The sequence below is a fragment of the Mytilus edulis genome, chromosome 14 (genome assembly GCF_963676685.1).
Source record: "Mytilus edulis chromosome 14, xbMytEdul2.2, whole genome shotgun sequence".
Taxonomy (NCBI): domain Eukaryota; kingdom Metazoa; phylum Mollusca; class Bivalvia; order Mytilida; family Mytilidae; genus Mytilus; species Mytilus edulis.
In genome coordinates, this window is record NC_092357.1 from 16124062 (window position 1) to 16138147 (window position 14086).

Below are 14086 nucleotides of genomic sequence, written 5' to 3' on the forward strand. Positions count from 1 at the left end.
GAATGGTTTTGTGTCGGCGCTGTTAACATATGGCTATACGGTATGACATTTGTTCGTCATGAAAGGCACCACAGTGTCTAAAAATAGGCAACACGACGGGTACCACATTTGGAGCAGAATCTGCTTACCCTTCCGGAGCACCTGAGATCATCCCTATTTTTTGGTGGGGTTTGTGTTGTTGACTCTTTAGTGATATATATTGTGTCATGTGTACTATTCTTTGTCTGTTTGTCTTTTTCATTTTTAGCCATGGCGTTGTAAGTTTATTTTCGATAATGAGTTTGAGTGTTCCTTTGGTATCTTTCGTCCCTCGTTTTACCTTCATGTATCGTCGTTATAACAACTTTGTTAAATATTTGGTAACCAAATCACATTTCATTATTTCAATATTTCTATGTACATGTATATCATTACACTGATAACTGATTTGTTAGGTATATATTCATTGTATTTCGTATTTGAAATGTTTGAATTTTATTGGCCTAATTAAACAAATCCCTGTTTACTTTTCTGATTATATCTTAAGTAGTATGTCGATTGTTGAAAGCAACTTGACAATTCTAAATCACAACTTACACATCCGACGGATAATTTATAACATTTGCTGTTACAAAATTTTAGAAATTATTAAAAATTAAGGAATGTATCTCCCTCATGCAAAGCTCTGATTTTTTTCGGATTTGGCTTTACTTTTTAGACCTTTTGGATTATAGCTCTTCATCTGTTATATAAGCTTTGGATTTCAAATATTTTGGCCACGAGCATCACTGAAGAGACATGTTCTGTCGAAATGGTATCTGGTGCAGGAAAATTGGTACCGTTAATGTTATTATAAGATATATATCTATGTATAAATAATAATTTGTGTTTGAATCTTTTTCGTTGTTTTTAGACTGAAATTGCACAAAGACGAAAAGAACTATTCTCGGAAATCAAAAACATGTTTGAAAAAACGCCATTTAAGCAACATTTGCTGATTGATGACAAGGTATTCGTAAACGCTAAAAACAAGAAAGACCCAGAAATGGCAAAAATAAAGGATATCATTATTAGCGAGACGGAGTGTCAGCCAACATGGGGAGAACCACTTCCAAAGTGCTTTATCCCTTTAGAACTTGAATGTGCATCGCTCATCAAACGTAATATTCACTTGATTACCCTTGAGCAATTGCAGCAAATCAACTCACAACAGCCTATACGACCTTTGACAGAATCCGAGTTAAAAGTGTTTCTTAAATTTCAACATTCCATTGGTAAGGTGTTGTACTTTGATGAACATAAATTGAACGACCGTATAATTTTGTCTCCCACTCTGCTCATTGATGCATTTAAATCTATTGTAACTGATAGAAGGTTCTGTAAGGGAGACACCGAAAGAGAAGAGTTGTGGGATGTAATGGGCAAGACCGGAATGGTATCCAAAAAGGGCATCCAAACAGTTTGGAAAAGAAAAAAATATCTGAACTTTTACGAAAATAAAGATTATTTATTGGATGTTATGGGCTACTTGGATATATTGGTTGAACCAAAGAGATACAATTCAAACAACACCCGTATTCCTGCTGAGTTTTACTATGTTGCAAGTATGGTACGAGCTAAAGATGATTCTGGATACCTTCAGTCAGTCAGCTTCACACACAGGAGTATCTCCATAGCCTTTCAATCGTCCTCATTGATGATACCTCCTGCATTATCCTTCCGATTTCTGAGTTACTGTCTATATGTCTGGGCGGTTAAATCATACGGGAAGACCAACAAGGAAATGCTGTTTCATAGGTCAGGGGTGTTTACCATTGACCCGTCTTTGGATATGTCCATTACCTGCAAAGATGATAAGATAATTGCCCGTCTTGTCCATGCTACATCAAGCACACTTATAATGAGAGATCTTGCTTCCAGCATCTATGAATGTCTAACATCAGCAATAGAGAAGATAAGTCGGCTGTATATAAGAACAAGTAGCGACCATACTCAAACCAGTAATGCATCCTTTATGACTAGGATATGTTGTAACTCATCCGATAACCCATGCTTCCTCTCTGACAACGATCGGGATAACCCAGACAAAGTTTGGACATGTCCTTCACATGGCATTGAACACAGCATTTACACAATTACATCGTGGATTGCTGTAAAGGTAAGGTATTGATACATTTCAAAAAATGTTTTATTCAAACTGTGACAAATAAGATCTCGAGATTCGCATCATTCGATTACACACTCTAATCTTACATCGGTAACTTGCTGATCGTTTAGAATTATATCATATTTGGATATTAGGAACATTGAAAAAATGTACTGAAAGACATGACCTTGTGGTTTTACAATTTGATAAGGGACTTTCCCTTTCGATTATTTCCTAATGTTCGGTACTTTTGTTACTTTTCGCGCCTGTTAGATACTATATGCTCACGCATATTTCAAACAAAAAGTTAAAAAAAATCAAAACAAATTGCTTTAACTTTTTTAATGTTCAATTCAAACAATATGGCGCAACACCTTCTGATAAGATGTATTGCATTGGTGTACACAATGGAAAAAAATGCTCAAAATAATTTTAATATTTATTTATTTTCTCAGAATGAAGAAGAGTGTAAAGCAGGGTGCCCAGGTAATGTATTCCTGAGTAAGGTCAAATATCATTTTGGTTTTAATATTCTCTCATTGTGGACAACTATCATCATATATATGAGAGAAGGGCGAATAAACCAGATGGTCGGTCAAACTAAGAGATCTGACAATGCCATGGCTTAACAAGAAAAAGACAAACAGACAAATAATAGTACACGGGAAACAACATAGAAAACTTAAGAAAAAGCAACACGAACCCCACCGAAAACTCTGGGTGATCTCAGGTGTTCGCGAAGGGTAAGCAGATCCTGCTCCATAAGTCTCTCTTGTCGAGTTGATCGTGTTATTACAATCAAGGTGAATAGTCTAGTTCGGTAGAACACATTCGTAAATAGGGAACGGATTGTAGTTACAACATAAAGAACATATCCGATATCATATGTGAAACAAATATTCCATAAAGATCAACGAACTTGTGATGGCGCCCGTTACATTTACGAAGAGATGACCTAAACTTCACCAATTAAATCTAGGTTTAATACCTTCCTTGTGTGCAGCAAATCTCTATCAAGGAAGTAATGATAAAAAAATACAGGCCCGGGATATCGGATCAATTTGGAGATTCATTGTGGTGCAGACCAAGCATTACATGTAGACATGTAGGCCAAAAAAGTTTACTCGTCGTTTACTCGCGTGCACTTTACTTGCATGCACTTTATGTTAACGCCGAGTAAATTGCTCGTTAATTTCCAAATTTCAGGAGACAAAACAAGTAAAACGGGCGTTAACTTTTGCGTTAACCTCCACAATAACGCAAACACGTCCCGTCTTCTAATTATGTAAAGAGTAAAGGGTCGTTTACCCCCACTTCAACGCTAAACGCGAAAAAAGGCGCGACTTATATTTTCGGCAAAAGTAAACGCACGTTAAACGTTTGAAGAAAACACGCGTTACCACAGATTTTCATCGAATCCTTGGTACACTGACCTTAAATAACAAAGGTACATCAAAATTAAATGACTAACTGGTAATATTCGATTGAAATTATTACGATTACAGTAAATTAAAAATGTTATAACATCTCTTTGATTAATTCAAAATTTCTTCACAAATACAAGTACTGTAAACCAACTTATTTTCGCGGATACTATATTTCGCGTTTCACCCTTTCTTGACCACTTCGCGGCTATTAAATTTTGCGATTTTCTGATTTACTTGATGAAGTTGAATAAGGAAAGAAGAACCAAGTTGTACATATTCGCGACAATTAATATTCGCGTTATTTTTCTACTCGCGAAAGTCGCGAAAATAAGTTGGTTTACAGTATGTCGCTCTTTAATTCAAATATTTTTATCATCACCAAAATCCAGCAGTCTTTACATCTCAGACTGGCTGACGATTCAGGATGACTCGTAAAATAAATCTATTTGATCCTATTGACCATGACGGAACATATCTTTACTTCATCATGCAAATCTATATTGGCCGCATAATAAATCAATTATATTTTTAAGTCAAGATTGACTGTATAAGACAAATGTCGGCAATATTGAAACACATAGACTACAACATTTTTTGCATACTTTTTAGAAAACTGACCATATTTGCTCTTTATTTTATAACCGCATAATTGTGTTCGCATCGATCTATAGTGCCAACATGTCTTGTTTTAGTTAATGAGGTCAAACATGGTAATTTTTGGTTGATGCAGTCAAATATATTGTAAACCGAGTTAGTTTGATATATCTAAACCAATAAAATTTGTTTATGATTCGATATTTTGAATAAAAAAGGACATATTGATGCGGAATTTTTTTTCGTATTCATTGTGTTCCAATATTGTTGTCATTAATTTTTTGATCCAATTTAATTCAATTATTTTTCGTGATCGTACAAACTTTGAATGAGATTCACCAGGCTGCTTATTTACTACTTCTAAAGGAGGAGTCAAAACAGTTTCAGAAAGAATGTCTCAGAAACCTTTCAATTGTTTTCAGTTTTCGAATTTACCTACCAGTAGAACTGATATCTAATACTATACATCACTTACTTGAAAATAGTTCCTCCTGAATTTAAATAAAAATTCAAATCGTTGTTGCCAAACCTCAATAAAAAAAGGTTTGAAATAAATTAAGTCAGTACTGCACAAGACACTCCTTAATCAATTAAAAGGAGATTATTCGACATTTAAAGTGTACCCTATCTTGTCACAAAAAAAGAACTCGTTAACATTACAAAATGATTTTAGATTTAGTCTATATTTACGGGAATAGTTTGAAGGTTTATAGTATAAAATTGTGAACTTTCCATTTCTATGTACTGACATACCAGAAGTGCCTGCAAACGGAGTTTACAAAGTTGGTTTTAAACCAAATATTACATAAAGTACAAGCAAATTTTAACGCCGTACTGCACAAGACAATCCTTAATCATTTAAAAGGAGATTCTTCGATATTTTAATAATAATGACAGCAATATCAGAAGACAATGAGTACAAAACGTTCCGAATCAAATAAGAGTACCAGCAATTGTCCTCTTCATACATTGTACACTGAATAGTGAAGAAATTTCAGTAGTTTTGATACTTTATGATGACTCGTAAAACAAAATTATGTGTCGGCACCAACCAAAACCTTCCATTTTTGCACTTTATCATGTAGATCAATAATATTTCCTTGTCAGGACGGATTGTATAATAAAGATGACACCAATATTGAAACAAAAAACTACATTTTTTCAACATCAATTCAGAGTGCTATTATTTCCTATCTGTATATATTAATAATAAACCGTCACTAAAATCAGTGGTTCGTGATGGTTTGTTAATTAAACAAACTATTAAACGGCATCCACCAACACTCACAATGACTGTACTGTATAATGAAAAGTATAGAGGTGTACTTCTTGGAATAGTATACTATTGATAAAATATGTAGGTTGATTGACTTGTTCATGCCTAACGGCCAGGGGCAATTATTTCATTCATGTTCAGATTGAGTATATTTTTGAACATTCGGAAAACAGAATATTTAATAAAAAAATATATGTGAATCATAGGCAAATACGTTGAATTACCATTTGAAAACCAAAAATGAAATGCACAGAGATAATTATATTTAGGAAGAGGCTTTTAAATATGGAAAACCGTGCAACGTAAACCGTGATGCTTTTATCCCATCATATAAGAATATTTTTTCCGATGTGCTGGATAAACTTTCTATCCGGCTCAATATTTGTACAAGTAACGTTTGAAAAGAAAATGTAGAAAATCTGCTACTCAGTAAAGTCATTAGGACTGATTTTTTGTAAAAGTTGATATTTCGAATTAATAGTGTTTTTGAATTGATCTGGTTTGTAACACATATACGTAAAATATAAAGATAAAAGTTTATTTAGTAAAATAAATGTACAATGAACACGAAATTTATTTCTTAGTTTACACAATCGTTTAACTCGAAAAGTAAAGGCGCGTTTACTCTCAAGTGCATGTAAAATTCACTTGTGAAATCTGTAGTAAATATAACCAGGAAGATTTGGACTATTTGCGATTAGAAATAAATTAAGATCAACCAATATAAAAGGTTAAATAGACGGATTAACAAATTGTCACTTTAGCACTTAAAATAAATTGTCTGATCTTAATTCATTTCTAATCGCAAATAGTGCAAATCTAGAAATTGTTAAATATAAAGAAATATAAAAGGTTAGATAGACGGATTAACAAATTGTCACTTTAGCACTTAAAATATATTGTCTGATCTTAATTTATTTCTAATCGCAAATAGTCCAAATCTTCCTGGTTATAAAAACGCCCGTTTACTTTTAAGTGAGCGTGAACATAAACTTGTGAAATATGAGGTTAACGCAAATTCACTACTGACTAAACGGACATAGAGTTAACGGCCGTTTATTCAGATAGACAGTAGAAATTATCGTGTTATCGTATATCAAGTAAAAGCAAAAATTGAAGTTTATTAACGACATATGTGCACGCTTTTTTTTCAAATTTTTAACTTCACTTGGATTATTTTGGATTAATTAATAAAATGGTGTATCCTCCAGTTTTTTCGGACAATAACTCAAAAACGCTTAAAAAGGTTAACAGGAGTTGTATGCGCTTATGCCGCATCTTTTTATTTTATTATGTTGGTATTATGTTACTTTACGTCGAATAATGCGGTAAATCTGTTCAAGTATTATTATTTCTTTGTCTGACAGGAATATACCTCTACCTGGTCGAAGTGAATGTTAAAAAGAATGCATGTCATTGGCATCTACGATAGTAGAGGGGCATTATGTATTCTGGTCTGTGCGTCCTTCCGTCCGTTTATCCGTCCGTTCGTCCGTCCGTTCGTCCGTCCGTTCATCCGTCCGTTTGTTCGTCCGTTCGTATGTCCGTCCGTTCGTCCCACTTTAGGTTAAGGTTTTTAGTCAAGGTTGTTTTTGATGAAGCTGAAAACAACTTGACACTTAGTACATATGTTCCTAATGAAATGATCTTTCTTATTTTAAAACAAAATTAGACTTTTGACCCCATTTCATGGTCCACTGAACATAAAAATTAAAAGTGTGATTTTCAGGTTAAAGTTTTTAGTCAAGGTAATTTTTGATGACGTTCGAGTCCAATCAAATTGAAACTTAGAACATATGTTTCCTATTGGTTGATCTTTTTACTATTAAGGCCAATTTAGATTTTTTACCAAATTTCACGGTCCATTGAACATGGAAAATGATAATGCGAGTGGGGCATCCGTGTACTTCGGACACATTATTACTTTTTTTTTAATTTTGAAATAATGCTGTGTGTATCAGTTTTCAATGTTTTATGTTTGTTTGTGCAAACAATTTGTATCTACCTGTTTCCCACTAATTTTGATATCATATGTATGTTAAATATTGTTCGGTGGTTTGGCAAATGAACTCATCAAAAGATACTAGGATTATCATTGTTTTTGCCAGACACTCGTTTCGTTTCCAAAATGTCCATCGGTGTTGCTAGAACAAAGGATTAAAACGTGCAAAATATGATACGCAGTTGAGGAGCATTTGGACCCCACAATTCAAATGGGTCTTAAGTAATCTATGCCTGGTGTAAAAAATCTATAGTTGTTTTCCTTAAAAAAATTCGAATCGTTATAGTCAATTAATTTTTTATTATTATGTTTAATGTGGGGTTTTTTTCTGTAGAATGATTTGTTTAAAGTGTTTTCTTATTCAAATTATGTTTTAAAGTAATTGATGCAATGTCGTACAAATAATGGTTAAGCTAGCTACAAAAGTCTGCTTAATCGATCTTTTTTTGCAAAAGGAAATTCCTGTACCAAGCAAGAAATATGTTTTCTATTCATTTGAAGTGTATATTTTCGATTCAGTTACTAATGAAGAGTTCCTGAAGGCAACACCATCAGACCTACACTTACGACGTTTGTCGTTGTTGTACAGTTCATTTGAGGCTCACGAATTGGCAATATACTTGGGATTGCCGAATAGTGCAGTTGAAACCATATTAGAAACTGAAGATCCGAAGACATCAAGCTTTGAAATTTTGAGACAATGTCGAGATAGCAAGGTGGTGACATTTAAAGATATCAGAGAAGCATTAGAAAAAAATGAAAAGAAAAGTATACACACACTCTGCAAGGTAAATGTTTTTTTGGTGAACAACAAAAATGACGTGACATTGTTGTACAGTATGTTTGATTTATTTTTTAAATGCCTACAGAATACGCATGTTAGTTGATTACAGCACATTACAAACCATAAAAAGCATACAAATCGATGACGATATTTTGAATTGTATTTATTTTTCATAAAATTTCCTAAGAATAAAGTTACCTATAGCATTTATTTAAAAATAAAACTATACTGTTTAATATGTTAATTCCAATAAAAGAGGCACTAAAGACACCAGAGGGACAGTGAAACTCATTAAGCGTAAATAAACTGACAACGCCAGTGAATAATGTTTGAATTAAAACACATGCTTATAGTCATCATGATATTTCTGTATGCATACAGTCAAAATGTGTGTTTCTCCAGTTGCTGTGTTTTTTATACATATTGTTATTATGTATCCTGATATTAAAAAACAATTTGACCGTATTGTATATTGCAAAAATTGCTGATGGCGCAAATAACAGCTTTTTTTATTTTATCAGCTAGTGAAAGGCGAATTTATCAATTTTGGTAAGTTATATGCTCCCAGTATTTTCATATATTAGATGGGTATGGGTACCGTTTGTCCGTAAGGTTAAGAATAATTTTAAAGCTATACATGCAGTTCAATTTATATTGTTAACTTATATATGAAACAAAATACATTATTATCAATATAGCTGCTAAGAAAAAGTTAACAAGGGAATACTCTAAACATTCTACTAGCAAATGTATTGCAAGCAGCACCGTAACTTCAGAAACTATTGCGATGCTTTGATTAATTGGAGAAACGAGTCAGTATCAAGTACCGATCTGTACTATATATTTTTATAAGTGATTTTCCGTTTTTCTCTATTGCAATTGCATTAATAAATTTATCGCATTTTTGCCAGCTATCAGTTATTTGCAACAGATACGATTGATGCAGTTAACGCAAATGCTTTTCGACATTACCAACCAAAAATACAAAATAGCATGGTCAACTAATATAAACTGATGTCCATGTCACGATTAGAGAAATTAAACTGTTGAAGCATTTCTACGATAAAATTTCTACTGTAAAATTAAATGCCTTTATGTGCCATTTGCATTAAAATAATAGAAAATGAATATATGTCAGCTGCTGTTTAGATTGTGTTTGGGTATTACGTAGAAACATCAATACTACCGTAAAACTATTACAACTAAAAAATAATAAGATTAATAATATATATGTGTCTACTCTGATTAATATTGTAAGTAAAACGGAAATATTTTGTCCATTTAATAACATATTTTGTATATGTTCTTACTTTAAATTTGAATCATTTGAAAAATATGTCCTCACCTTTGAACAAAACAGATATGGAACCTGAGAAGTGGGATCTGGTACCTACAGCAGAACAAATTGACAGATTAGCTCCATTGGTGGGAAAAAACTCCCTCCCGTTTCTAATCGAGCTTGGAATGGATTTTCATACCTGGGAGCAGATAAGCTACAGACAAAATGAGAGAGATTTGGTACGACTGAACCGGGATATCTTAGAAGAATGGAGGTTCCAGTTTTGCAAGATGCACAGTTTAAAACCAACCTTGCGAATAATTGCGCATGCTTTCAGTAACATTAACAAAAATATAAAAATCGTTGAAAACACATTATCTGATTTATTTTAACTTTGTATATTTTTATTCAAAAACGGTGTTCTCCTTTATGCATCTGGTGTAAACGTACTGGGAGATTGCATGTAAATGAATGGACATGTACTGTACAATAAAATGGATGTAGACAATTTCTCGATGTACAAATGAATTGATACTGATTCTATTAACTTTTGAACGAGGAAGTCTACATAAAGTATTTGTTCTATGTAGAACGTGTTGTCAAGGTTATGGCTCACTATATTTGTAACCACCTGACTGGTATGTTTTCTTTTACAACATATTTTCTATGCTGACATGAACTATCGTAAATATGGTCTTATTAATGAATTATCTGTTTGAAACACTTATGAATTTTTGAAATACTTAGGCCAAAGACGACCCAAGAATAGAATACCTTAGTCGTATTTTGCCAAACTTTTAGGAATATTGGTCCTCAAGCTCTTCAACTTCGTACTTTATTTGGCCTTTTTAACTTTTATGGATTCGAGCGTAACTGATGATACTTTGGTAGACGAAACACATTTCTGGCGTTAAAAAATAAAATAATCCTTGAATCTATGATGAGTTATATGTATCTTGAATATATCATTTGTATCGCTAATTAGTTAATTGTATTCAATTAATTTACACAACTATTATCATTTAATTTTAGAAGGCCGTAAAATAGTGTAGAAATGTTGCATTTAGGATATAATTTTGTTTGTTTCAAAAGTAAGAAATGAATAGTCCCTTTTATTCGTAAAAATTCGAAGATGTAAATTTGACGAGACACTGGAGTAAAATTACAGTGTTCTTGTTTTACAATACTGCGTATAAAAAAGGATCTCCTTTGAAATAAATGTCAGTTAAACGTTTCTCTCTTTGTCAAATTAAATTCATACATTTTCGCTAAGTGCGTCAATAAATTGAAAAAATGCAATGTATTTTACACACTAGTCTTAGATGTAAATCTTTACTAAAAACTCACTAATGAACAAAATTAAATCCCATTTTAGTCAGATAGATTTCTGTGCAAAAAGATGCGGACAATTTCCCCTATATCTAACCAACTTTATTTTGTTTGAATTCAAAAGACATTATTATATTAGTATAAGTATAGATTATCGGGTTTTCTACACATTGGTATCGTAAAAAATCAGCCGTGAGCCAAAATGTAAACCTTTTTGGCGAGTGAACGTAGCGAACGGGCTAAAAGGTTTCACATTGTGTCGCGCGGATGATAATTTACAATATCTATACGTAGAAAACCCGATTATCTTGTTTATCGTTCTATTAATGATTTTTTTTCCTCTACCTAAGACAGATTTACGCTTGACGAAAGCAAGCTTGATAACGTCTCTTCTTGCATTCTGACGTCGGTGATATCTTCTCCTCTCACAGTGTGACGCTGATAATGCCTGGTCTCGTTTTGAAGTCTTGATACGAGAATTACTGAGCGACAGAGCAGGGTGATATAGGTGTAGGAAAGGACGATAAACTTTATTTATCATGGTGAATTAGAAAATATTTATGTACTTTCGAATTTATGCTTTGAATAAAGAAAGTCTGTTGTGTAATTTACAACATATAAAGATATGTTCGACTCTCATTATTTATGTGCCTTTCCCCATTCAGGTGATTGTAATTAGTGGTTATCGTTAGTTGCTGTGTATCATATTTGTTACTCGTTTGTTCTTTTTGTGCATAGTTTAGGCCCGTTTTCTCGTTTGGATTGCTAAACATTTTGTTATGGTTGGGCCTTATATGGTTCGCTTATTGCGGTATGAGTTTTAATTACAAATAAGGGCCGTACGATGACTTATGACAGTTGCTATAAGAACTAATTTTTTTTCGGATATCTTTAACTCTGAATGCACACGATATGAAGTATAAAATTATAAAACTAGGGATAGAATAATTATTTTTTTGTATTAAACAATTTAATATACATAACTTACATAACTTAGTTTGAATTACGTTGAAAGGTCAGCAAAATTCTTCCTATGTCATATTTTGTTCAAATTATACATACTTTTTACCTCGAATACTTAAATCGCCATTTCTCTGTAGACCCTACATTGTATAAGTTGGAGCAACGTGATCCACCAGCAACAAATGTGCACAGAACAAAACTTCGGGAACACGAGGAGACAATCTTGCTTTCAGACGGTTTACATATTCTTTATTCTGAGCTAAAGATAGTTTCGACTTTGGTGTCTTCTTTATAAAATTACTTCGTTGATGAACTTCATTACTCTAAAGTACTTTCAAAATCTTCTGACGAGTTATTGGTTTATATTTTTGACTTCATCAAGGTCTCTTCAACGGAACTGTCTGACGGGACGCAAAGGCGACAGGATAAGAGGTTAATTCTTATTTTGTGGTAAACTGGGTAAATTGTTAAAATATATCTTATGTTTGATTTGTTGCTTTAGCATCCCTATAAAATAAGATAGTCCTTGCAGCCAATGTCGAGGAAAAAAGAAAAAAATCTCCTGTATGAGTTTTTGGATTTTTCAAATAATTTGCAATTCTTATAAAATCACAAAAACTGCATAGTTTTTTTGGTATTTCTTTATTTTGGATGGAGTTTTTCGGTATGATAGGGTAGTGTTGTGGGAGTATGTTCGCCTATAGAGCTGGATATCTTTCGTTCAAACCCAAACAGGTAAAAAAAATATTAATTTAATGTTTTCGTTATTTCAAAAAGAACAAATACTAGTAGACTTTGATTTAAAAGTAGGTCTGGGTAGGGTAACTTTTTTCCGGAAACTGTTAGCTTGTGAATTGACGTTGAAAAACATCTCAGCTAGTTTAAACATATGTTATTGTTCAAAACAAATGGATTAGACACACATTGTTCAACTTAGTTTCGTCTTCTCCACGTTAGCTGGTCGGCCACGTACAAATCAAGGTTTATAAAATACATCAAACACCATAATTACAAATCTGCGTTTGAACTATATCAATTATTTAGAAATTTACATGTGACATCACTTTTGTGGCGTCGATCCAGTCGTGTGATAGACAATGCGTGGTTAGGTTATGCTGTAGTATGAGCTGTCTTGGGTTGTTTTTCTTGATCGTTTACATTCTGTGGTTAGTCAGCACTTCGGTATTGACCTGAATATCAATTATATGGTCATTTTTATAAATTGGCTATTTGCAAAAGTAGGAATTATACTAAATACTAATGATTCTTATCCCAGGCCAAGATAACCTTTGCCGTATTAGGCACTACTATTTAGCTCATCGATGTTCTTCATTTTTGTACTTGTTTTGGCATTCTAACTCTTTTGATATGCGTGTCACTGATGAGTCCTATGTAGACGAAAGGCGCGTCTGACGTCTTAAATTATAAACCTGGTACCTTTGATAAATATTAGCACGTCGAAATGTACTTTTGTATTGTTTACTTGTGTATATCTCTGTCTGGAGTTGTCTTGCACTTATTTGTAATGTAGTCCTGCCATGTAATATTGTCATTTAATTGTTATGTATAACATTTCCATAAAAGCGCGAGGTTTGGCTACCCTCAAACCCAGTTTCAACATGTTCAACTCACCATTTTTCTTAAAATCTCTTGAACTAAAATGCACTTCAGTGTTTCTGTTGTTTCGCTGTTGCCTCTTATAGTTGATGTGGTTACCTCGGTGTTAGTTTATAACTCGGATTTGTTTCCTATCCATCGATTCAAGACTTGCGAACATCAGTATATTATTGCTCCTTAATTTATATGCATATCATATTCATATATTGTCGTCCTGAATACAATTTGACAATGACCATTAAAGACCCATCTGTTATCATCATTCATTTAAAAATTGCTATATATTGATGTGTTTGTCCTCGACCAGTTGAAAGTACAACTTATTTGATTTCTAATGATAGAAAAGAAAAAAACGTAGAGATATTTTTTTTAACAACACAAAATAGGTTCTAGGGCCTGTATTGATACTTTTGATGGTATATGATAGTTTAGCTCCATGTGTGTCTCCAACTATTGTGATGTGTAAGCTTTTTTTTCATGTAAAACAATGGGGTCACCTTTTATTTCAGCTCACAATCGACCCGCATGCATTTTTGTTATGGTTTATGACCCCTTTAATGGCTTATGAATTACGAAAACTGCAACAGCATCCAAACAGTAAAGATTATGAATAATAGACCTGGACCATTTTGTACATATACCAACAGGAAACTTCGTGCAGAGCTCTATTATTAAATGTTTCATTGCTTT

At 33.0% G+C, this 14086-nt stretch overlaps 1 protein-coding gene across 1 annotated transcript in view; it reads left to right on the forward strand.

Annotated features, from left to right (window-relative positions):
* The window catches only part of LOC139504000 (uncharacterized), a 74270-nt gene extending 63982 nt beyond the window's left edge, over positions 1 to 10288 (forward strand). Inside the window, exons 14-17 of the mRNA XM_071294050.1 lie at positions 893 to 2137; positions 2581 to 2611; positions 7944 to 8212; positions 10235 to 10288. Coding sequence (XP_071150151.1) covers positions 893 to 2137; positions 2581 to 2611; positions 7944 to 8212; positions 10235 to 10288 — 1599 coding nt within the window. The remainder of the gene's footprint in view (positions 1 to 892; positions 2138 to 2580; positions 2612 to 7943; positions 8213 to 10234) is intronic.
* The last annotated feature ends 3798 nt before the right edge of the window (positions 10289 to 14086 follow it).